Source organism: Oryzias latipes, chromosome 8 (genome assembly GCF_002234675.1).
Source record: "Oryzias latipes chromosome 8, ASM223467v1".
Lineage (NCBI taxonomy): Eukaryota > Metazoa > Chordata > Actinopteri > Beloniformes > Adrianichthyidae > Oryzias > Oryzias latipes.
The window spans coordinates 23,277,082-23,302,838 of NC_019866.2; the positions used below are offsets into that span (position 1 = coordinate 23,277,082).

A 25,757-nucleotide genomic window follows, 5' to 3' on the forward strand; every position below is an offset into this window, starting at 1 on the left:
TCCCATGTCACTCAGTATTTATTGTAGAGGAGGGCAGGAGAAGAAGCAAACACTCAGTCGAGCTACATGTGGACGCCACGCCGCGGTTGTGCGTCTCTGCTTGAGCAAGGCAGCAGTACAGCAGGTGGCTAAAGGAAGGCAAAGCTTAGTAAGTCATCCAACGGAGGAGGGCGAGGAACCAGCAGCTGCTCTGGTAGTGTCGGTCTATGGCTGCCATCGGCACAGGAAAGAAGGAAAGACGCAACCGAGAACCACAATGACAGGAAAGACAAAAAAATAAGGTATGACGTATTAAAAGAAACACACTTAAGTGGATGCTTGAACAAAAAAAAGACATGATTAATGCTTTCCAACATAGAGTTAGTTATTTCTGGTTTGATTGAGCATTTTTAACAAATAAGAACATTAAATACTGGATTATTTTAACTTGAGGGACATAATCTACTTATGATGCACTGCAGTCTAAATGGCTTCTAAACATTGTTAAAAACTAAAAGGAAAGATGAAGATGTACTCATCCTCACACTGGAGTGGCAGACGACATACTGGCATGAAAAAACTCAAATGAAAAGAAAAAAAAAAAGAGGCTGTTTTGTTTAAAAAAAAAAAAAGCCAGGAGTGCACGTTGGGATGGATCTTTGCCTCTTTAAGGTTTTTCCAAAAACTAAGTGCACTTTCCCGTTTATGTGAAATTTGGCAATAACTAAAACTACAGTGAGCCCCATCAACAGCTCCACAGAACGACGCAGAGGGAAAGCTGGGGGGAATCATAGCAACAACCCGCCCCCCCTCCAGTAAAAAGCAACTTCCACCCCGACATACTGCAAAGGCTGCAACACATGGCACAAAAGGAAAAAAAATAACAGTCTGGACGGGGAAAAACATCCATTTATAGAGGAAATCGGAAAAAAACAAAAGCATGGGTCCCTTTGATTGACTGACTGCATTTTCACACAGAACTTCTAACAATAAATGTGAAAAAGTGTTTCTGCTGCTTTGATTGATCAGTCCTTCAGTCAGGTTTCAGCAGCGGTTCTGGAAAAAGGCGGGACTGCGCTGAGACTCAAACTCTGCAGACTCCAGACGGGAGGTTAGTCCGGTGAAGCTGCGGTTTGTTTAACCAGATGGTTAACAAGTTACTGGATTGGACCTTTTGGGAAGATTGCAAAAAAGATTAACCTGAACGCCTGAAAGACCCTCTCGAAAAAAAAAAAAGATATTTTTAACATGTTTTTGTGATACATTTTCTGATTCTGGAAGACATAAAGAAAATGAAGCTTAAATAGAATTTCTGGGTATTTCTTTATTCAAATCAATGTAAATCAGGAACAGACAAAAAAAAAAAAGAAGTTCGACGAGGATCGTGTTTGTTATGTACAAAATATGGTGGGCGGGGCCACAAGCTCCCTGCTCCGCCCCATTCTGATGCGTTCACTTGCAGACGAATAGATCCGTGTGCTTCTAAACTGGAATCCGGATCAAAACTATATGATCGGATTGCAGTGATGTCAGGAGGGTTGTTCTGCATCGTCAGCCCCGCCCACGACTCAGAGGTGAATTTCAGATGCGGCTCTGCAGAAACTATGTCCTAGAAAATGACACCAGGTTTTTGATTTTGGCTAAAAACTAAAAAACAGTATCATCATGATTAAAACCGGGAACAAAAGATGATGGGAGCGCGACTTTAATGAGCGTCTTCTCCGTAGTTTAGTCCTGGTGACGGATTTCAGTTCACTTTAGCGTTACCAAACTAAACCAAACTGTCCTCATGTGTTACTTCTCCATGATTCAAAAGTCCTCTTTAAGGTCATTTCAGTTTGAATAAAGACCCGTTTGTTTTAGAAAACATACGTATTCCATCACAGATACTTGGAGGCATCTTTCCCAACATCTTTAACCCCCCCTCCGATCATCTTTTTATGTTTTCTAAAAGCGTTCCCACTGGTCTCATAATGGGAATTATGTCGTTTTAAGTCAAATTCATAAAACCTGTGTCGTTTTCTAGGACATAGTTTCTGCAGATCGGCAGGAGTTCATCTTAACTTCACTTTTGAGTTGTGAGCGCGACTGATGATGCAGAGCAACCCCGCCCCCACTTCCCGTCATCCATGTGTTGACATGCTCTTCCCTCACAACCCCAACCTAACACCACCGGTGCAGAAAAGACGGTGAGCGATGTCGGAGCCGTGCATTTTAGACGAGGAAAACACGGATCTGTTCGTCTGCAAGCGGACGCATCAGAATGGAGCGGAGCAGGGAGCTCGTCTGTCATAGGTCCGTCTGCTCCAGACTCACCACCATTTCAATAAAGAAACACTCAGAAATACCATTTTACTCTTCCTTTTCTTTATAGACATAGTTCCTCCATCATCAGAATGTCTAAAACATTATTTTTATCCGAGTGCGTTTCTAATGACTCGTCACGACTTAAAGCCAAACAGCTTAAACAAAGAAAAGCCGCTCTAAATGTGCAGAAACAGACGGTGCTTTAGCACGTTTCAGGCGCCATCGATGCTCTGAAATGAAGCTTCCTGTACCTTTTCTACAACTTTGACACATTTACATCCACAAACCCTGTTTAAGATAAATACATTTCCAAAGGAAGACCTTTACATGCTCAACACATTTTAAAGAATATAAATAGTAGGCTTTAAAAATGTTTAAAAAAAACAACAAAAGAACCACTCCAAGAAGAAAAAGAAGAAGAGCAACTAAACACAGAGAGGAAAAGGAAAAGCTTCTCCCAGGCTGCTCCAGCTTTGTGTTATATCAGTGGTAAAACCTCAGAGGTAGAAGAGCATCAAACGGAACTCCAACAAAACCAAAGTGACCAGTTTTCCCACAATGGAGAAGATGAGAAAAGACAACCCAAACACACAGAAGAAGCTCAAATGTGAGGCATAAATGCAGGTCGCCCCCTCCCAGGGGCAGCTATAGTTTGTCTGCCTCACTCATCCACGGCTGCAGGTTTCCAGGGGTTCAAACAGATGTTCCTGTTTCATAACAATCAGACCTGGCCCCCCTCCACAAAGTGCGCTGAAGCCGCTGTGGCGTCTGACAGGAGCAGCGAGGACAGGGGAGTTGGCTTTTTTTATTTATTTGTTTATTTTCCTGTTGGAGCTGCGCTGGTTTTTGTCAGCATGACAGCTGTGAGGAGCACGCCGGCGGGCTGCGCTCCGTCCAACGCCTCCGCGCCGGTTCGATGCGGGGACAGGATGAGCGGGCGCCTGCCGCCCGTTACTAACGCAGTTTCACTCTACTGGAGAGATGGATGGAGAAACATCAGCCGCAGATGTGGCTCCTCCCTCAACCTCAGAATAAATAGTAGAGTTCAATTTTAAAAGGAAAACTTACAGTATTTTTATATAAATAAATCTAACTCTCCTAAATACAGTTCAGGGACAAAGTGTCTTTGTAAAGGGGGCGTGGCTAAAAGGTCAGAGGCCACTGATATGAGAAATGATGTCTAAACAGGAAGTGTGCAGCACAGCTCAGCCTTAAAAACAATAAAGAAACCTCTGCTACATAAATATTTAGTTGTTTTAACGTCCTACATCCATAAATCTCTCAAGAAGGCGTCCGGAGGGGGGTGGGGGTGGGGTTAGTGCTGAATAAAGCCTAGCGCCTGTTTGAACCATCAGAAACCCAGACCTCAGTAGTTTTAAGTGCTGCAGCTGCAAAGATTGAAGCTCGGGGCAAAGGAGCATGCCAGTGAAAGACAGGGGGCTTTTATGTCCCTTTAGGGGGGGTCCATTTTAAGGCTGTGGGGTCTATGGTCTTGCCGTTACCCCGTTTGGTCTCCTTCGCCTTCCAGTCATCGATTAGGTCCTTCAGGAAGAAAGAAAACAGTTAACAGCCGATAAGAGTAAATCAAAATAAAAAGTATTGTTTTTCTTGGTCCCACCTGTCGTTTCAGGACCAGGTGCTTCCCCTTCCAGTATTTCAGCATCTGGAGCGCCTGCAGCGTGCTGACGATGTCCACCGGGTTCACCGCCGTCTCCTGGCTGATCTCTGCAGGAGCAGCCAGAGCTGAAGGTGAGCAGAAACTCATCACACCCCACTAAACTGTGAACGTGAAACGTTTCACTCCCCCCCCCCCCATCCTGCTAAGGAGCCGCCGCTGGCGATAATGAAACACATTTTGAATCCCAGTTGTGGCTTTTTTTTCTGCGGGTCTGCAGGAGACGGAGTGTTGAACACTGAGGAAAGTCAGACTCCATCAAAGCATAACTTTGTGCATGGATGAGAAACATTATGGTGCGGGATCGCTGCACTGTTGTAGACTTTTTTTTGCATTTCAGCCATTGTTCCAGGAAAATAAGAAACTATCACTTAAGCTTCTCAAGCATTCATGCAGATTCCACCACAGTGCAGATGCTGTTTCGGCCTGAAGTCTCACTCCACTCATCCTTTGGTCTATTGCAGCGTCTGTGGTCTTTTACTTGTGCCGTTTTATGTCCAAATCAAAAATGACCTCATTTTTCTAAAACATAGTTTCTGCAGAGCAGCGTGAGTTCTGTAGAGATTCACCTCCCAAGTATCGATAACAGCCTATTTTTGCATAATTTCAGTTTAAATTATGGTCTGAGGGCTTTCAGATATGTTGTTATGAACGTTTTAAAGTGATACTTGTTCCTTTGAGATCCTTTACTGGATGTTAAAAAGGTCAATCTGATTGTTTAGTAAAGGAAAAGTTGTGCATTTCTGATAAAGAGACAAAAAGGAAAAATCTCAACTTTGTGTTACTGTAGACCAGGGGTCGGGAACCTATGGCTCGCGAGCCATATATGGCTCTTTTGATGGTCACATGTGGCTCGCAGACAAATCTTTAATTATAGTTTTTTTTTTTCATTAGACCAGTCCTTGTCGGGCGCGATGCGATGCCAGAGGCGCGCAGTAGTAGCGGTGCTTAGAGAGAGAAATCTGCGCCAGCGCTATCAGTTACTATTATCTATTATTTCACAGAGTTTGTACCAGCTGGAAACTTGTGAATTGACGTACCTAAAACTGCACGCTCCCGTCTCTGAGAAAGAGCGCGCAGATGCGGGGACGGGATGTGTGAGGGAGAAAGCAGAGGGTGGGGGTGAGGGGTTGTGGGGACAGGCAGCAGGTGAATCGCGCAGGGATTGTAAAAACGTAAAACCCGCTGCCTGTCACTCTCACTGTGGCGTGTGAGTGTGTGTTTGGCTCCCCGTCTGCATGTGAGCAGTCTTTGTCACATCTACAGAACATTCAGACCTACGATCACGTTTAAAGTCTCAACGCCTGAACGAAGCAGAAACTCACCACGTATCAACCAGACTAGACCATCAGCAAAACTACCACGAGAAATACTCATCATTTATTAGCAACAGAATAACAATGTTATTAAAAAAGAATCCACAGACTTATTGTACTTTAAAAATGTTGAAATTAAATCAAATGCACACATTCATTTGTATATTTAGTTTTAAACAAATTGTCGCGGACTGAGTTGGATGGCTGTTGGGCCGCGTTAAAAGTTCTGGAGTTCATTGAACGCGTCAAGCAGAGATCTGATTGGCTCTCAGTTCTGTCGCTCAGCCTGTTGTTAGGTAGTTTGGACCAATGGGGTTCAGCTATGGGCCGAATAAGGGAAATGGGAGGGCTGCAGCGGGAGCAGGGGAATATAAAGTTGGGAGAAGCGCTCTCGTGTCGGCGGGAGAGATTCAGGAGTTGCTGAATGAATTGAACGGCGTTTGTTGCGGTCTGCAGTAATCGGAATAAAGAACTTTAAAAGAGGTTAAGTCTCCGTGCCTCAGTGTGGGGAAGGGACACTACATTATTGTATGGCTCTTTCAAAATTACATTTCAAAATATGTGGCGTTTATGGCTCTCTTGGCCAAAAAGGTTCCCGACCCCTGCTGTAGACACTTAAGTATCGGCCAGAGTTGCAGGGGAAACATCGGTTATCGGTTGGATCCCATCATCCATGTGTTTACTCTCTCTCCTGTCACGTACAGCCCTCACACCCCCCAACCTAACATTACCGGTGCAACAAACATGGCAGCCGTATCAGAGCTGACCATCCGTCCAGTTCTGATCCAGATTCCAGCTCAGACGAGGAAAACAAAGACGCTCACGGATCCGTTTGTCTGCAGGTGGATGATCAGAATGGAGCGGAGCAGCGAGACTGTGGCCCCGCCCAGCATCGTTACCATGTCATCTTTTTGCTTCGTCTGCTCCAGATTCACAAATGTTTCAATAAAGAAATACTCAGAAATACCATTTTAGGCGTAATTTTCTTCATAAATGTCCTCCTTTATCAAAAAAAACGTCTCAAGAACGCGATAAAAACACCAAAAACAGAATTTTCATCAACGTGGGTCTTTAACTTTGTGCATTGATGGATGGATGATTAGATTTCACATGCCAATCTCCCAAATGTGTTTCAGGTTTTACCCAAGAGCGGACACTCCTTACAAATTTAGTGTAAAATGGGACAAAAACAGAAGAGAAAGCTGCTCCATTCTTAGACGGGTGGCATCAATGTTCCTACAGATTCAAGTCTTTCAATACAAAGCTTCAAAACAAGAAAAATTAGTTCAAAAAGCAGCAATTTTAGTTGACACGAATCCCAAAAATTCCTCTGGGGTCTAAAAAAAGTGGAAACAAAAGACGACATTTTAACAGGCGGATCGACTAAACCTGAACCTGAACGACAAACGACAAGAGGTTCAGGATGAAAAACAGAAATGACGTCCCAGCAGAAACGTGATGAACAATTGGCTCAGAAAACACTGAAGAAAGTCCACAAAGAGTTTTAAAAAGCAGCTCCTTTGTTTGCAAAGCAGTCCGTGACATGGTAAGCTTTATGTGAAAAGGAGAAAACACAATGTGGTCCAGTTCCAGCGGACGATACAGAGCTGCTGAGTCACAGAGAGCAGGACGAGACATTTTCCCTTTTTTAGCCGGCTAAAACCATCGACACAAATGAAAACTCACAGAGACAAAAGACAGAGACTCTTTCATTCAGTCTGATCCGGGTTTGATGCCTTTGTTGTGTCTTTTTCAGTGGGACAAACGTTTGAAACAGAGAGGAGCGAATAAAAAGCACATTTATCTGGAATCTGGATCCTCAACACAATATTTGGAGGTTTTTAATGACAGACTTTCATTTTTATTCTAAAACGTCAGCGTTAAAAAAGTTATGACGTGCCAGAAGAAGAGAAAAAATTCAGGATAATGTTTAGTATTTAGTAATCTGTGTGGAGCGGCATGTGAGTGAATTCTATGTGATAAAAAAACAGATTGTAAATTAAAAGAAAAGCTTAAACGTAAAAGTACACGTAGTAAACTTGTAAGAAATATAGAAAATTTGAAAAATAAATTAAAATTTGGAAGAAAACTTGAGTAAAAACTATGAACTGTTACCAAAGGGAAACAAATGTTTATTTGTACCAAACTTTGGGAAAACATTATCACTGCTGTTCGTACATCAGAAGAGCGACATCAGACACTGTTCTGGAGCGTAAATGACGCCACGGCAACCTGTCAATCATGGGCTCAAAGCCCCCCCCCCCCCCCCCCTTGTAAATTTAGTAGGAACTCTGAAAATGAAAATCCAGAACTGAAACTGTGAATTCAGCACCAAAAGGCAAGAGGAGTAAAATAAAATAAAAACAGCAGCTTTTATGTTATTTTTACTCAAGTTTTCCTTTACTGAAACAATAAATTCTAGTCGAGTCTTTTTCTCACATTACAGACTTCCGTCATGACCGCCGTCTGTGGAGAGTCAGACCTTTAATGGAGATCTCCTTGCCCTGAAAGTTGTTCATGTAGCGCAGCAGAACGTCTTTCCAGTAACTCCTGTAGCTGATCAGGCCCAGGTCCGACAGGGGGCGCTCTGGAGAGCCCACCTTCTCCTCCACCTTGGATAACAGGTAACCTGGTGGGACAAATATCGGGTTTGCTCTCTTTCTGGGGGCGGGCAGTTGAGCGGGCGGGCGGGCGCGTGCACTCACTGAAGTCGATGAGCATCTTGCCGTAACCCTGCCGCATGTACTGAGGCATGGTGAGAATGCAGGACACGTTGTAGTTCAGGAAGGAGTTCTTCTCCTGCGCAGAGAGAAAAGCTGCGTTCAAAGACGCCGCTGCCTGCGTCAAACCCCGCCCAAAGTTTCCCCGCCAACACTTTACCTTAGAGAAGTAGCCAACCAAGTGACAGCCCGTGTTGTCGGCTTCGGCCATGACGTAAAAGAGGAAGGGTTCGACGTCGTAGTACAGAGTCTTGTGGTCCAGAAAGAGTTTGGCCAGCAGGCACAGATTCTGACAGTAGATCTGAAAGAAGTCGCCAGCTCAGACGTTCAGAAACATTTAGATTGAAGCACAAATGTTGGAAAAAAGACTCCAGTCATGTTTTCTGACTGTTCTTTTCCCTCCCAAATATCAAGAAATGCAAAATCTTGTATTTATTTTATGATGAGAAATGCACGAAGAGGCTCTATTTTGTCTAAATGGTTTCAGAAAACTAACAATGTGGGTTAATTTATGTGACTAGAGAAGCAGCACTCCCACCTCCTCTTTCATAACCCTTGTGCTGTCTTGTGGGGTCCAGATGACCCCACCCTTACATTGACGTGTTCTCCCTACCATGACAAAGGTGGATAGAGGTGGAAAGATTTCATGGACACCAGTGAAGATCACAAATCATTGAAGAAAAAAGGTTCAGCGCACTGTCTAGTGGGTCTAGATGACGCCACTCCCAATGTTAACGTGCATTGGGAGTGGGGTCGTCTAGACCCCACAAGATAGGACAAGGGATAAACAAAGAAAACTGGAGTCAGTTCCACGGTCACACTGAAGCACTTCAGTTCTGAAACAAAAAAGTGTTCAGGTCCAGGAAAACGGTTTTATTTACCAAATTAGTTTTTTATATTTGAGACTGAAATTGCACTCAAATGTGGGCGTGGCCTCATGACTGACAGGGTGGCCCTACTGGCCGTGTTGTACTTAGCTGAACTAAATTATTCAAATTTTCTGCCAAAATGAGGACAAAAAGGAATAAACCCCCGGATGGGAAGGAGGCCGTGTTTTTGAAATCCCCCCCAGAATCAACAGCTGAGGGGTTTTAGAGAACTGCAGATGTCCACCGATTTGACTTATTCTGGTCAGTGACGCGTGGTGGACTCACCTTGTTCTTCTTTCCATCCACTTCGAAGACAGAGATGTTGGTCTTCCTGTAGATCTCATCTCCTGGCGGATGCTTCCACACACATTTGGCCTTCCGTCACAAACAAGAGGGAGAATCAAAGCCTCGTTTCTAATCACACTAGACAGCAAAACTTAACAAAAAAAAAAAGAATCGGAGGAGCAGAAATTGACATTAAATGAAAGGCCACCTGTAACAGAACGGGTCCTGCAGACAAAACGTGATGTGTTGAAGATCCTTCAGCGATTATGATTTGATGATTTGCTGAGTCATGCTACAGATTCAGCGTTTAATATTTATGCAATCACAAAAGCTTGCAGGGACAGCGGCACGTTTGATTGCAAATCAAGGGATTTAGTTCTGTTTCCTGGTGTTTTGAAAAACATCATCTTCATCGTTAAAGAGCCACTCTGATAACATCTGTCAACATGTTCATGAAGAAAATTAGGCTCAAAATAGAATTTTTTCAAATCGTTGTGAATCAGGAGCAGATGAAAAAATGTCCTTTTGGGCGGGGCCACAGTCTTCCTGCTCCGCCCCATTCTGACGCATCCACTTAAGTAGATCCACGAACGTCTTTGACGTTGCTGTACGGCTGGAACGCGCAAATATTGCTCCGCCTTTTTGTCGGGCGGTTGGGGGTGTGGGGGGCCGTAAGCTTGCGGGCCGCTCTGCAGAAACTACGTCCTAAAAACAACAGGTTTTTTTATTTTGGCGTAATTTCGTAATTAAAAGACCACTGGGAACGCTTTGATCAAAAAGGAGATCAGAGAAGGTCTTTGCTGTACATTGCAGGTTTTATGAACCTATGCATGACTTTTTACATAAATCTGTGTTTCTATGGCGATTGGAGGAGCTTTAACCTCTGTGAAAACGCTCATTATGTCTTCAGACGAGTGAAATCTCACTTTTTTTTTCAAAGATTCTGAAAATTCTGCCTTAGGTTTTGAAGAGATGGCAATCAGAGGTGATGCAACATCAGGGTTACATTTACTCGAGTAACTTTTTGTCCGAATGGTAATAGTAGGAGTAGTTCAGTATCCATCCATTTCGTTTCTTTGTTTGACTCAGTTTGTTCTGAAGCGGAATAATAGCTGCACACAGACTGGGAGGTTGCAGGTTCAAATCCATGGTTGGGTTATACCAAAAACTCTAAAAATAGGGCCCAATTCCTCCCTGCTTGACACTCAGCACTACGAGGTTGAGGGGTTTAAACCACCAGATTGTTCACTGCTCCCCCATGGCAGGGGTCAAATGTGGAGAACAACTGATGGGACTTTCACTTTATCTGCTAGAATAAATTGTTCAACTTTTATAATAATAATAATACATTTTATTTAAAAGCGCCTTTCAAAACACCCAAGGTCACTGTACTTTTGTCTTTCTTTTTTTTACCTTGATGACAGCGTCATGTCAGGATGGTAAAATGTAATGAATCTAAGAGACTAACAATAAAACAGATGTTTGCTCAGAAGGCAGACCTTTCTGTTCCAAATTTGACACAAGGAAGAAACCAAAGCTGCAGTTCCTCCACAGACCACTAGAGGGTGCAGAGCGGGAGCAATGTCCCATGCGTCAGATTTTACATTAAAAAAAATAAAACCAAGTACAGTTTGGTTTATGAAGAATTGTTAAGGTTTTTAAAAAAAACAGCCGTTTTAGTTGCAATCACATTTTGGGATACTCGGGGGTGTGAGTTTTTGATTGGCAGGTGGGTGAACCAACAGGGCTTCAACTTTGGAACTGTGACGTCTGATTGACATGTTGATGTACAGGAAACGTCAGAAATTATTGGTCCAATGCACGAATGTGGAGGAAGAAATCAATGTGTATATTAAGTAAATGATAAATTAATGAAGTCAAAGATTGAGTCAACATGTGCTTGAAGATATTGGATATGTGCTTAATTCAAAATTGTGAAACCTCAGTTCGTTTCGACCATCAGTGAAATCCAAGTTGCTGCCACGAATATTGTAAATAAATGGATTTTTTTAAAATTTGTTTACAAATTTTACATTTCTGAAAATACCAAAAATTGTAAAGGAAAAAAAGAAGATTTCTGTTTTCATTAGGTTTGGAAAATAAATGCCGTGTTCCCATAGACTGTATATGAGAACTGGACTGACTGAATGTGAAGTGGATGATAGAACCAGACATCGTCAGTACGCAGTGACCGGTCTGAGCCGGTTTAAGTCATTGCTTCTATGGCCACCACTAGCGCCAATCAGGAATGAGCTTGTTGGAAGGCCACACCCCTACCACTGAAAGCACGCTACACCAAATCTGTCAATCAAACATTTCAAACGTTTACGTTAAAACCACTGACTTATATTCAGGCGCCTGATTGGTCAGTTTATAACGTGTACCAAATATAAACAAATGAGGATTGTCAAGAAGATGGTTCTTCTGACCAATAAAACGTCTAACAGCTGTTTATTTCATGGGATTTTTCCAAGGTAGGTTGGTGGAGGGGGGAGGAGTCACTCAGTCCAGTTTTCATGTACAGTCAATGTGTGTTTCATGTAGTAAAGTGATGTTAGCGAACAAATAGAATCTTTTGAACGGGAATGATGGGAATCGACTCGTGGTCGGCTAGGAACTGTTCTTTATTTCGTTTTCTTTCCTCCGTTCTATGAGTTTTATACAATAAAACGAGCTCATCCTCTCACTTCAGAAACAAACATCACGTGAATGTGAACGCCCCATTCATGGGAAGACTTCTCATCATGAGGAGAAGTTGTTTGGTTTTTTAAAAATGTTCTTGTGTTAAAATGTTTCACCGGACGTTCTTTGCATGGGGCCATAAAGTAGCCTGATTTGTTTCTTATTGGGCATCAATTATGGGTTTATTAGTTCCATTTTGTCATTTAGGCTTCGTTTTTTCAATGAAGTGATCTTATAAGAGTAAAAAAAAAATTGTTTTTTAACCACTCCTGACATGACACCAAATGAAGAGGCCTTATGTGTTTTATCGATCCTCCAAAACACTGACGTCAGATAAATAACGATGATTCAATCTATTGTCAGAAGTGTTTATTATTAGATTAGGTTTGAAAAACACGTCCTTATCTTCTGCCGCACAGCAGCGCCTGGTTTCTGTTCTTAAAAGAGAGAACTGCATAATAATAAATGCAAGGAAATGCACTGCTTCAGGAAAATCTTCTGAATTCTGAACGGAACGTGAATGTGCTGCAGTCAGATTCAAATTAATCAAAATTGTTTTATAGCCTATTGAAAAATTTAATACTGCTATAGTTGAAATATTGTAAACATGTAAAGCTACATGTTGTAAATAAATGGCCACAAAAAGTGTATTTTTGTATTGAGATTTTGCTTCTCTAACTCAGTTTTGTTAGTAAAAACTGGACCCAAGGTTCTTTTACAGGTTGCAGACCCTGGTTTAGTATTAATAACATAACATTAATAATTAATAATAATTAATAATATAAATCAAAGTACCCATGATGAATCCAGATCAGACTAACATCTTGTCCACACATGTCAAATGAAGCTAAAATCTATATTTCAGAAATAACTTCAACTCAATTTGGTGGAAAATCTGAATTTCAAATATTCTGATCCAGATCTCCTCCCATCAATCCTCCCTGTGATTATTATATCTTTTGAACGGCACTTTAAAAATGAACTGATCCAGAAGATTCGGCTCCCTGCAAAGAGCCATTAATCCAATGCTTAGTTTCACGTGTTCCTCCATACATAAGCAGTTTTTTTGTCCTTTTAAAGTCTATTTATTAATGCATGTGTGTTACACTGAAGTCATAATCTGGTATTCTTCTTCTCCATTTTCTAAATAACGTCATTTTCCTCGATGAGAGGATGTGTGAGCTCTGAAGGAACCCATTTGCAGGATGTTCCTTAAATCATTCTCCCGGTGCAGACGTGTCAGAGGACGCTCGAAACGCACCATGTGTCTGCGCAGGATGGTCTGACTCTTCATGTACTTGAGGCAGAACTCGCACATGTACAGCCTCCCCAGGCGGGCGTACTCCTCCGGGTACGGGGAGTGGTACCAGGTGTCCAGCTCGTAGCGGCCGAACACGATGGTTTTGATCATGTTGCTGCCCTCCGACACCTGACCCGCCAGACGGAGCTTCTCCTGCACGACCATGAGGGGGAGGGGGGGAGGCCGGGGAGGGAGGGGAGGGGGGGTGGAGAGCAGGACAACCAATCAGGAAAGAGATTTCTGAAGATCTGAGGAAAAACCAGCTGCAGAACAGAAAAGAAAAACCCAGAAAAGAAAAACGGACATGAAATGAGTGAAGTTTGACGGATTGACAGACTGTCTTTAAGCTGATAAGATTATATTCTAACAAATCAATAATCAATGTAAAGCAGAACTCTTTGATTCAAAAAAGCAGCTGCTTCGCCACATTTGGAAAAACCTGTGAAAGCGTTTGCTGTTCTGGTTGAGTTTAAATATTTTAGCTGTGGGGGAAAAATGACACAAGTAATCTGACCTCTGCAGAAATAAATATCTGCTAATAAATAAAAATGAAAATAAAAGAGGACTTGAAAATATGCAGATTAAGGTTTGTGAGTAAGTTCACTCTGGTTCACAGAGGGAGTCAGAACTGCCAAAAATCAGAGTCTGAGACGCCTCCTGTGGCTGTGGAGGAGCGTCCGCAGACTGAAACAGAGAAAAAGAGGCACAAGGGGGGATAACACAGAGAGATAAGGGGCAAAAGAGGTGGAGATGAGGATGAATTTTCTCTCTTACAAGGTCGTCCGAGGCACGTGCCTGCGCTTTCCTGAACAGCTCCAGGTCGTAGTCGCTGGTGATGTTCTCCAACAGGGGCTCCCGGCTCGTCCCGTGGCTTTGCCGGTGCTCCTGAGGGAAAAACGTCACCAGTGAAACATGTCGCTCACATCCACATGGCCTCTGCCATCCTTTTTCCCACCATGTACTTGTCCTTCTGCTCTTTATTCAGGCCGGAGTCCCTCTTCCTCCTCAGGTCCGTCACCTTCTCCTTGTAGCGCAGCTGACGATCGCTCGGCGCCTGACAGATTGTTGCTTCAGTCATTTAGTCCAAACAGGAACACGTCTTTCAAATCTAGCTCAGATTTCAGACCATGATTTTACACATTCTAGAGATTTTACCGGGTTGGAAGCCGTTTTAATCTCTCTTTGCTCTACACCTTTACAAGCTTTTCTCTAAATCAACACATTCTTTTGTCTCAATAACAGCTAGAATCTAGAAATAAAGACGCTCTTATCAAAATCAGAGTCAAAATCCGTTTGCTCCAAACTCTTGACACTAGAAAAACCTAGTTTTAGGAAATGATTATGAGAATTATTAACATTTTGAAATGGGGACATTTTATTTATATTTTGAAGAAGCTTTTTGGTTCAATTTTTAGGACGTCTTTTAAAAGTTCACTAAATGTTGACAAGTTGGACTGGCATTGATTGTCATCATGTTGGAAACTAAATTTTACATTTAAGTTTAAAGAATACGGGCTAGTTTTTTATTTTCATGACAGGGTGGGCAGACTGTGGTCTGGGGGGGGGCCACAGGCGGCCAAACTGGACTGAATTACATCGAAAAACCTCAACAGTGGTTTATTTTCTGGTGCGTCTCCATGGATGGTTTACTGCAAAGCTCTTTAGGTGCAGAAAATGAGTCGGACGGTAATCGTTTCAACCGTTCCAAAAGCACATGAATGCAACATTTCTCTCATTTAAACACAGTTATGAAAAATAAAAACTCAGTTTAAAGATATTTAAATGTATCTTTAAAATAAAAAAAACGGCCCACGCTCTTTGTCCAGCGCCTCTGTCAACTTTTCCGTCTAAAAGTGTGCTCAACCCAGTTTTACAAGGATTTATCATACTCTCATTTTGTTCTATAATGAGTCACTTCCCATTATTACACTAGTTTTCTGTCACTGTAATCAAAATGAATCACAATTTGGTTCATAAAAGCTCAAAAATACAAACCATTTGCTTAGAACTAGCAAAAAATATGTATTATTGGGCAGTATAACATTCAATTTGAGGAAATTCTAGCTAACAGTTGACTTTTTTTCCTCTTTTTGAATGCTTGTGTGGAAGTCTCTGTTTTTCTACATTTTGATTTCTTGTGAAGTGACGGTTACTTTCTGAACCAACCGATGGTTTTACTACTTTCTAGTGATTTTGGATTTTCTACATAAGACTAGTTTTCTGTTCCTAGCTTCAGGCCACCTCTGTTTTTCAGAGTAGAAAATAAAGAAAAAGAACTCATGAAAAGGGAGCAAAGGGATACAAACTTCCATCATTTGCGGTCTTTTCTTCATCATTTTATCTCATTGGTCATTGATACAAATAAAAAAACAGGAAATAGTGACATTTTTGCACCCGGGATTCCAATCATACCACCCTGAAGCAGTTGGAACGCTAAAATAAAATGTTTGTCATTTTGAAAACCTGAAGTGATTAAAACCCCGATAACAACTAAACCCTCAGACTTGAGCTGCAGGAGGTTAAGTCTCCTCTTCCGGATCAAATTGATGCTCTGGGCTGCACACAGGATCCCAGCAGAGCCGTCACAAATCTCCAGAATCGTAGATTTCTGACCGTCTCTTTAACATTTCCACATGTTGATGAACTCCAAACTCCAAAACTGCTGCTTCAGAGTGACTCTGAGGAGAGCAGGTGAAGCTGCAGAAGGGTGGCCGCTTCCCCGGCTTCACCTGCTTTCCTCAGCTGACAGACGGAATCAGAAGGGCGGCGTGCGGCGTGTGCGTCCTGCGGCGCGGCGCTTTCCCCCCGTCAGACGTCACCTGGTTTCTGGTGGAGTGTCTGTTCTCGTCGTGCCGGTGCGACAGCGTCCTCTCCTCAGCCAGCTTGTCGCGCGTTGATGCTTTGCCCTGAAGAAACATCAGCGCTGTCTGCAGTCAACAACTCCCAGCCAGCCCCGCAGCCCCCGCTGGCTGCAACACCTCCGTCTCTTAGCACCCTGACAGAATCCATTTGGTTCACATTCACACAGTCGTGAGGGACGAGCAGAAACGTGATGACTGAGGAAAAGGCTGAAACAATAGGAACCGCAGGCAGCTTCCTTCCCTGCTCTGTTTTTACACTCATTTAACAATTACTGCTAAAGAAGCAGAATCTTTTTATTGTTTACGTTTCTTTTCAAATCCTTTTTTTAATATAAGAACATGGTTCATAGAAATTGTGGTTTAAACTCAACAAAGGTGGAACTTTCCTCCCTACATTTATGAATTCTAACATTAAAAACGTACTGAAAGCTGCAAGTTTGCCCGAAATAATACATAAAAATCACATTCGATTCATGGATTTAATGAAAAAAAGATTGATTTGGTATCAATGATGATCAGTTTAAATGAAAGATTTTTTAAATGAAGATTTTTGTCATAAGCAGAACTTCAATTTAAGGAAACCCCAGACACAACAACACATGGTCTTTTACAACATGTCATACTGGCAGAAATAACCATCAAATCCTTCTCGTCAGTTTTTGGTTGTTGTGAAGGTTTGCAGGCGTTTGCCGTCACGACAGAACCGGTCTGACAGGAGACTTCTGTCACTTTTCTGCTGTTGGATTTAGGATTATTGTGCTAGATTAGCAGATCGTGAAGGAACTACCCCCTGTTTGCCCCTCAGTTTCTGGATCAGGGTGTGTCCCAGGGTCAGGGACCATTGACCACGGTTTGAACCATTGACTATATATGAGAACTGGACTGGGTGACCCCTCAAACAGGAAGTACCCGCCGGCTCCAAAAAGCCAAAATCCCATAGACTTGTGAAGAGAAATAACCAGCTGTTACTCAGTCATTCTATTGGTCAGAAGAATCATTCTGGACCTGATACATTTATTTATCGTCTTCTTAATAATTCTCAAAGTAGTTCAAGTTATAAACTCACCAATCAGATGCCTCAATATAAGTAAGGAGTTTCATAGTGAACGGTTGAAGGGTTTGATTGACAGATTCTCCCAAGCCTGCTTTCTATTGGTAGAGGTGTGGACTTCCAACAAGATCCCTCCTGATTGGCGAGTGGTTGCCATAGAAAACCTAGTCGGACCAATCACTGCTTACTGACAATATCTGGTTCCAACATGGCAACATCGCAAAAAAATGGCAATGTCATATTTCTATGGGTGACGTCACGCTCGCTCGGTCCAGTTCTCTTATACAGTCAATGGTTTGGACAGAACCAGGGCGTCTGCCCTTTGGGGATTGACTGACACAATGGACGGCTTTTGGACGGATATTTTTGTCTTTATCTCAAGTTATTCAAGTGGTTAACTGACCACCGCTGGTCCCACTGCGAGCGTTTGATTGACAGCTTCTCCTGGGCCTGATTTCGGTTGAAGGGGTACGGTCTTCCAACGAGCTCACACGTGACTTTTTTTCAAAATGGTTCCAAAATGGCGGCGCAAGTATCAGAAAACAACAGTGACTGATTTGGCCTGATTGTCTATGGGTGACGTCACGCCTCACATTGTCTATAGTTTCTACAGTTAGTGAGTGTAAACCCCCCCCCCCTTTTGCTCAAATGCTTGGAACATGACAGCTGTAACTTATAAATGCTTTAAATGGTTTTTGAAACGTGTTGTTGTTTTTGAATGCTTGTACGGCTGTCTGGGCCAGCACTCCCTTGAAAAGTAGATTTCTCGTATCAAGCATTCTGGTTAAATAAAGGTTATTGAAGTCAAATGAAATGTTCATCGCTCCACCAATATGTCCGACAGTCTCTGCTTTTATTTCAAAATATGGCGAGGGACATTATGGAGAAACAAGTCCACTACAGACCGGAGGACAAAGTTTAGCATTTTATGTTTTGTTGTTTGCTATTTTAGACCAATAGGATCACATTCTGCTTTCTGTCTGTTGTTGCTTCCCTAACATTCTATGCCCTGCAGCGTTTCTGTGTTTTACCTTGCATTCGTCTGCAGAGAGGTTGTGGTAGAGCGGGCATCCAGAAATGGAGAAGTGTCTCTCGTGTCTTCCTGTCAGATGTCCTGAGACAGAAATAAAGGGAATAAATGTTTGTACACAGTCAGCCTCAGACCAGGGCATCCGCGTTTGGGCGCTCACCCAGTGAGTTGCATCCAGGTGTGGGACACTTCATGTTGAAGTTGTAACTTTCGTGGAATCGGCGTCGTTTGGGGCGGTGGGAGAGGTCGTGGGCAGCCGCCTCCTTCAGCGACAGCTCTTTGGCCAGCCTCTCGTCCTCCTCCTGAGAAACGATGATGTCGTTGGACGTCACCGTCTCGTTGTTTGAGCTGGAGACCTCGAGGTCCGACTCTGAAGAAGAGGCGTTGCCTGTCGGGGTCCGGGGAGGAGTCTCGTCCCGGTCCGCCCCGTGCTTCCCGTCTGTGTGGTCAAATGAGGCAAAGGATAAAAGTAAACATAAAATCCAGCCTTTGATGGACTGTCATTGACTTTTAGCCCCCTGAGTGTCACGGTAACGGATGAAGCAGATCAATCCACAAGTGAAAAATGGTGATGAAGCGGAAAAGGGAACTCGGACAAACCAAAGGTTGGATTTTATCCCGGCGCTTTGACCTTCAAACTGGTTTATTCCACTTAGAAGTCATAAACATGCGAAAGTGCTGTTTCTGGTTTTTAATGTTGAGCCGTTCATGCAAAAGAAAAAAAAAGAAAAAACAAAGAAATTCTGTTCTTAATAGATTGAACAATAAAAAACTTGAAATCTTTCTTCACTTTGTTCTTCAGGTAGACACCTTTTTCAAAATCTTTCTTGGGACATGAAGGGGAAAAAATTGAGTAAGATTTACATAACAATTCACTCATCTGGCACATATGGAACATAAGGAACATACAGGATATACGGAGCATTTGGGATAATATGTTAAACACTGGGAACAATTAAGAAATAAGGGAAGAAACAATACATGCTGAACATAAGGATGACAGACGGAACATCCGGATCATTCAGGACACATCGAACATCACAGACATATGGGACACAACGGATGTAAGGAACATACGGAACAAACCAAACAGTCGGATCAATTAAGGTATAGGAGACATATGGGACATACAGAACATGTGAAACATAGGGGATATACAGGACAGTTAAAACAACAGAGACATGCAGAAGATTCAGGACATTCGGAACATTGAGACATCAGGAACACATTGGACAGACTAAGCATGCCGACATTTCCTACATCCGGAACATATAGGACATACAAAACATACAACATATATCAAACATTCGGAACAAATAAGACATACGAGACATATGGAACATAAAGGATATGTGGGGCATATGGAACAAAGGGGACATAAGGGAGAAACGGAACTCACTGGACGTGAACCACAGGGATTTTGGTGCTGGTAGCAACAATTATATACTTTGTATTATAGTGGGGCAAAAAGTATTCAGTGAGCCGCAAGTTTACCCACTTAAAAAGATGAAAGAGGCCTGTATTTTTTTTAATAAAAGGTAACTATGAGAGACAAAATGAGTAAAAAAATATCCAGAAAATCACTTTTTTTTTCAACTTTTCCCCAGAGCCTGTTGATCTGCAGGACATAAAAGCTGTTTGCCTCCTATAGCTTGTGTGTTGCGTGCAACATTCCTGCATAAAAAGACTGAGAGGAACCACGGTTCAACTGGAATGTAAAGATCCATACTGATGATCAATTTCACTTTCAGTCACAGTCATTTTACAGTTTTTAAGTCACACCATGTTAAGCTAGGACGCATAAATGAGAAGATAAAGATGACTAACTTTATAGAAAATGTGAAAACATTCTCTTAATCCTCTAATAACTCACAGAAACATCTTAAAGGACCTGAAACTGGCCGTTTTTAAACTCACTGTCATTTAAGGATAGCAAAAAAAGTCTGAAAGTTTCTCCTGAACTCCTCTGACATCACACAGGAGCTGGATCCACCTGAGGCTTGTGAGGTCTGAGTGAACAGGAACACTCTGTGATACAGACGGGCTCCATGACATCAGCCTCTCATTTCCACTTTCTACAAAGATTTTTCTGCATCTTCTGTGATGTTGCAGATTTATTTCTCACTCTTCTAGTTCTTCTGCGTCTTTCTTCCCTCTGATGGCGTCATTTACAGCTACATTCAGCCCCAGCGATGGGAAGGAACACACGACAGCCGCTGAACCACAGCTTCAGTCTCACCGTTAGCTTCAGTATCCGAGCCTGATGAGCGGCTTTGTCGCAGCGGGTACTTTTTGGCCGTGGTGCTGCTCGCCCCCTGCTGGCTGCGCGTGATCCTGCGGCCGGAGGAGAAGACGGAGGCCGGTGCTGCTGAGTCTGCGGACACGTCTGGGCCGTCGTCTCGAGCCGCCGCAGCAGAGGACAGGCGGCGAGCTGGTCTACAGTTTTCTAGAAAAACAGAAGATGAGACAATCAGAAATAAATCTGCATGTGTTCCACCAAAGTCTACTGTCTGAAGAATAAAAATTAAAACAAACAACTTTTGGCAAAAACCTTTTGCTTAAAGGTTGAAGCCACAACATTTTTTCCAGAAGAAGCATGATCACTTACAAAAAAAAAGTACTTTTACTTTGGAAATTGCTTCTTTAAACCTGTTTTAAAACCAAACACCAGAGTTGAGCAGGATGCCGGAGAAGAAACTAGACCTACTTGTTGCAAAGGGCTGCAGGACTTACCAAGAACCGATCCGGCCCCAGCAGGAAACCAGAACCTGCAATCAGCTTCGTTTGCATAAGACTAAAGTCTGACGGCGGAGCAAACTTCTCTCAGGAACAAAAAGCAAAATGAAGCGCTGCTGCCTCCCTGCCTCAGCGGCAAATCCCTGTCTGGCAGCAGAAGGGGGTCAAACCTGGGGTGGTGGTGTGTGTGTGTGTGTGTGTGTGTGTGGCGTGGGGGGAGGTTTGGCTGTCTCAGTCCATTCATGCTTTATGGCTGCCCATATACAATAGACTGGCTAAAGTGAGGGGGTCTGGAAAGTCTCTGTAGTTTCCAGACAAGCAAGTGAAGAAGAGATTAAAATACCAAAACATGGAGGTTAAGACTTCCTTTTATTTCAAAAATAGTTTGTTTATGAAGACTCTCATTCATCAGGTTGGTTCCATCATGGTAGAAGGTTTAAGGGATGTCATCTGGACTTGGTTTTAAAGTTAGAAGACGTAACACCTCTTATCCAAGAGGCTTTGTCAATTCTGAATTAGCTGGTAAAAGAACTGGTATATTTACGCTCATGGGGGAGGAGTCAGACCCATGTAGGCCAAGTTGACAGGTCTGAAACTGATCAAAAATATCACGTTGGGTTGGAATTAACATGATAATACATTTAAAAGCTCAAAAAGGGGATTTTTCATTAAATCTACAATTTTTCTTTTTATTCTAGTTTTTTTTTATTCTGCAACAAAAATGTAACAACTACCTGATTTTCTGCTCCTCAGTTCTTTTTTTAGTAGTGTTAAAGTTGGAATGAGTGAGTCCCACTGTGAGCATCAGTGCACAACTACCTTGTGAGCTCTGGCTGAGGCGCAGGGAGGAGCGGGTCAGGCGAGCGCTGCTCCGCCTCCGGCCGTTATCGGAAGCATCGGCGTGCTCAAGGTCGGCGGAAAAATCGGAATCCTCGGTCCCGTCTGAGCTGCTCCCGGCCGTTCTCTGGGAAAAGGGAGAAGCTTTCATTTGACGCGGCTGCTTTCAGGTGTGAACAAAAGAATAACTAGATCGATCACAAGTACAGGATTAGACGTGATTAAATATCTCATTTTTGTTTTCCATCCCAAATTCAAAATACTTCCGTTAAGAAAAAACATTTTTAACAAAAACAGAACAGTGATGATGATGAAATGATAACGTCTCGCTAAACTGCAATGCCTTCCTACAGGCCTTAAAAACACAACTCTAACAGATGAATAATGTGTTTTTAAAAGTGACAAGCGATTCATCCTGCATCATTTAGCTCCCTTCCCTGCGATTTTCTCTGACTTTAACTCTTTTTTTGTTTCCAGTTCAGCAGCAACGTGTCACAACTGTGTGATCTATAAAATCAAACCCAATCACTAACACCCCCCCCTCAGAAAAGCCCCCATGGACCCATCCTGTGTGAGAACTTCACAATAAAACCTTCACATCTAAAAATTATTTAATGCCACAAAAAAAAGGGTTTAGCACACATTTGTTAATAAATAAAGCAGAGTACAGGTGCGATGCTTTCAAATCAATCCTTGGATATCCCTCTATAGCATGACCTTCTCATCTTGGGAGCAAAATGTAAATCACCCTATTTTTAGGCAGCTTTGGGTCCCTAATATAATATCACTCCTAAAACTGATCACTCCCCCCAACCAGATTTTGGTTTGTTGCTTCAACCAGACAATCATCAATTGTTTTGTACTTGAATTTTACAAAACAGCAAACATTAGGGACCAAACACACAGCAAATAAATTATGTTAATATTTCATAGAACATCAAAACAATCAAATATATCCAAAATCCTGTATTTATGAAATTTCTTGAGGGTTCATCACCTTAACGCGGTGTGGAATTTCAGGACACAGTTGAAACCGGCGTGTAAAACAGAGGTGTAAATGGCTTTTTATGCTAAAAAAGAAAAAAAAGAAAAATGTATTCGAGAGAAATAATGGCTATATGACCAGTATGCATGCAGGGACACACATTTACTGTTCCAACTGATCCCTGGCTGAACCCTGAGCTCATAACTGTCCCTCAAACCTGATTCATAAATCTCCACTTCCTCCCCGTTTTAATGAAACTTCGCTGTCATCACTTTCTGAGCGAGTCTCCCTCACTAAAAGTTCCAGAGGTCTCCTTCCATAAAAGGGTTTTAGGTCAATTTCCTGTGACGGTGAGTAGATTTTGAAGTTAAAAAACCATCGACTATGATCACACATGCTAATACACTGGGTTACCTGAAACGCACAGCGTTGACTCGAGGCAACAAATGAAAATGAGCCGTTTTACTGTATGAATATTTTTTTTGAAGTAGAAAAAATACTATTAAAGGTACTTCTTCACATCCACATTCACACATTTTTTAAATTACATTTACATCAATATAAACATGTAAAAAAGTTATCTTCAGCTTATTATGATGATGACGTCTCTCTTGTAACTTACAGAAAAGACCCCCTCCATCCATAATAAAAGTCCCCCCACTTTAAACTCATCATTTTATTGAACAGTAAATATATATATATATATATATATATATATATATATATATATATATATATATATATATATATATAGTTTTTTTTAATCAAAATTGGAAATCGTGAGACTTTTGGCAACACTATGCAGTAGAGCCCAGCTACTGTTTTTAATAAAATTGACAACTGAGAAAATATTCTAACCTCTGGAAAACAAGAAGAATGAGGTGTATGTTTAAAAAAAAGAAAAAGTTGCCACAGAACTTTTTATTTTCTCATTTTGGTCACCCCCCCCCCCCCCCCCCCCAACACACACACACACATAAACAGCATAATTAAAAGGTTTTTAATGTCTTAATTTGCGTGATTTCTTTTCAAACGGACTCGCTGCAGCGCTTCAGGTGCACATCTGACAGCCTCAAAACATGAGCTGATGAGCTTCATTTGCATACCGCCAATTAAACTCAAAAAAAGGCGGGATCTCAGGAACCAGCCAATAGGCGCACAGCAGAGTTTGACTTTGACCAATCACAGCGTTGTTTTGGACCAGACAGCCTGTTCCCTTGTTTTAAGACAAGCAACCGTTATCGCAGCTTCCCAACGGTTGCCAGTCTTCCCCCTTATTCTCCCTTTTTCAGTCAAATCTCAAAAAGCAGGGCATTGAAACAGCATCGAACTGAGTTCCACATAAGAAAAAAAAAATACCCGAAAAGCTAAAAAAGAACACACCAGCTAGCGTTCAGTATTTATAATCCCACAGACCATCATTTAAACATCTGCAAACTGAAATGCACAAAGCTAGATGCCCCCCCAGCCCTTGAACACGACAGGCGTGTATTTTTACCTCTGCGCGGCTAACATTAGCTATGACGTGATGCTGTCCCACCTTTCTCCGCGGCATTTTCAACGATGTGGCGTCTCTGTAAGGGCAGCTTATTATCCAGATCTCTGAGGCCGCTTCGTTTACGGTTCCATTTATTTCAGCAACAAGCCGCGGCTGGAAAGGTTTTCCGCTGGTCAATGGAAAGTATAAATGTCTGCACTTCCCTGTGCTCACGGCGCGATCTCCGCTGCCTCTTGATGGTACGCTGTCAAAATAGCTCCGGGTGCACGTGTCCGTCCATTAATTCATTCCCCACCCTTCAATTTAGAAAACATAAAATGTGTCCGGGGTAAATAAAAATACATAAATGAAAAAAAACTGTAATAATTAAGACTTAATATTCCCACAAAACAAGTTAAGAAAACAATACAATTAAATAAAAGTAGGAAAATTACAAAATAGCTTAGACGGACAAAAAATGATTCAGAAATTTTCCCCAAAACACGGGAAGAATCCAACTTTATAGAATTCCCAAGATCCTTAAATGACATTTTCAGAGAATGTAAATAAGCAAGGAGTCAGTAAAGCATAGGTATAAGTGACAAACATGGCTTTAACAGAAGCCAGTAGAGAAGTTGTTTTTGCATCCACTTTGTGTATTTCTGTAAATAATAACATATACAGAAACATATTAAATGATGTATGCATGTAGAAAACTACATATTGTATCTAACATGATACATTAATATGCATTAAATGTCGTTTAAAACATGGCTTTGAGTTTCACCATTACATCTCTTAAAATGTTCTTAGTCCTGTGCACATTGTTGAAGCCCTGATCAAACAAACAAACAAACAAACAAACAAACAAACAAACAAACAAACAAACAAGTAATCCAAAAATTTAAAGAAATTCAAGACTTTTATCTTTAGTCTTTCTTTGTTTGAATAGAACCAACCACACGATGGAAGTCATTGACCTAAAGATATCCTCGGCAGTTTATGAGGGGCGGCACTAGAGGGAGATATGATCACAAAGTCATCAGTTAAGACTAGAGTATCAAAAACTATTCACCTGAATTTAAATTTTATTAAAGGTTTAACAGTGCAGTTGACAAAATGCAACCCTGACATGACCCTCTGACCACAGGTGGAAGAAATATACTTTCTCCACAGGAAGGTTTGAAAAAAAAAGGTGCTCGGCCAGTTCTTAATACCATTGAGCTTGTTCAATATTCTTTAAGTCCTACTGATAGATTTAATCCAATAACTTTGTAAAGAACACTGAAGAAATAAACAAGACATTTTTAAGTACCGGTAATAGGAATTAAAGCAACAGATTCCAACAAAAACAACGATATTTCTGTTATGCAGTTTATAGGATCATTGAACATTTAACCTCATCGCTGCCTCATTGAGTTATATAAGGTGTACTTCCATCTAGTTTTAGCCATTTTTTTAACATCGTGAGTTTTTTCTGGTTCTTCCTCAAGGCTCAAACCATTAGGCACCAGGACAAACACGTAAAATTAGGCCCTGGTTATTATTGATATATTATTGATATATTGATAGAGACATTCAGAGACAGTACTGTAAACTCTATGCTCAGGCAAATATGCTGATGAGAAAATTCAGTGCATGTTCTCT

The 25,757-nt window shown here is 41.9% G+C and overlaps 1 protein-coding gene across 3 annotated transcripts; it reads right to left on the reverse strand.

Moving 5' to 3' along the window:
- On the reverse strand, positions 1-24,401 carry LOC101165809 (histone acetyltransferase KAT7). 3 transcript variants are annotated; one of them, XM_023957777.1, is made up of 15 exons: positions 24,132-24,401; positions 21,631-21,775; positions 20,315-20,521; positions 18,236-18,514; positions 18,077-18,159; positions 15,953-16,039; positions 14,089-14,187; positions 13,929-14,018; positions 13,095-13,286; positions 9,152-9,241; positions 8,158-8,298; positions 7,983-8,076; positions 7,760-7,906; positions 3,905-4,011; positions 1-3,828 (listed from the first exon to the last, which is right to left on the reverse strand). In XM_023957777.1, exons 1-15 carry the CDS (start codon positions 24,186-24,188, stop codon positions 3,730-3,732), a joined length of 1,917 nt encoding a protein of 638 aa, XP_023813545.1. In that variant the 5' UTR covers positions 24,189-24,401; the 3' UTR covers positions 1-3,729. The 3 variants fall into 3 exon arrangements, with proteins under 3 accessions (XP_023813545.1, XP_023813543.1, XP_023813546.1); XM_023957775.1 differs by having other exon boundaries at positions 13,908-14,018; XM_023957778.1 differs by having other exon boundaries at positions 13,908-14,018; positions 24,174-24,400.
- Between the last annotated feature and the right edge of the window lie 1,356 nt (positions 24,402-25,757).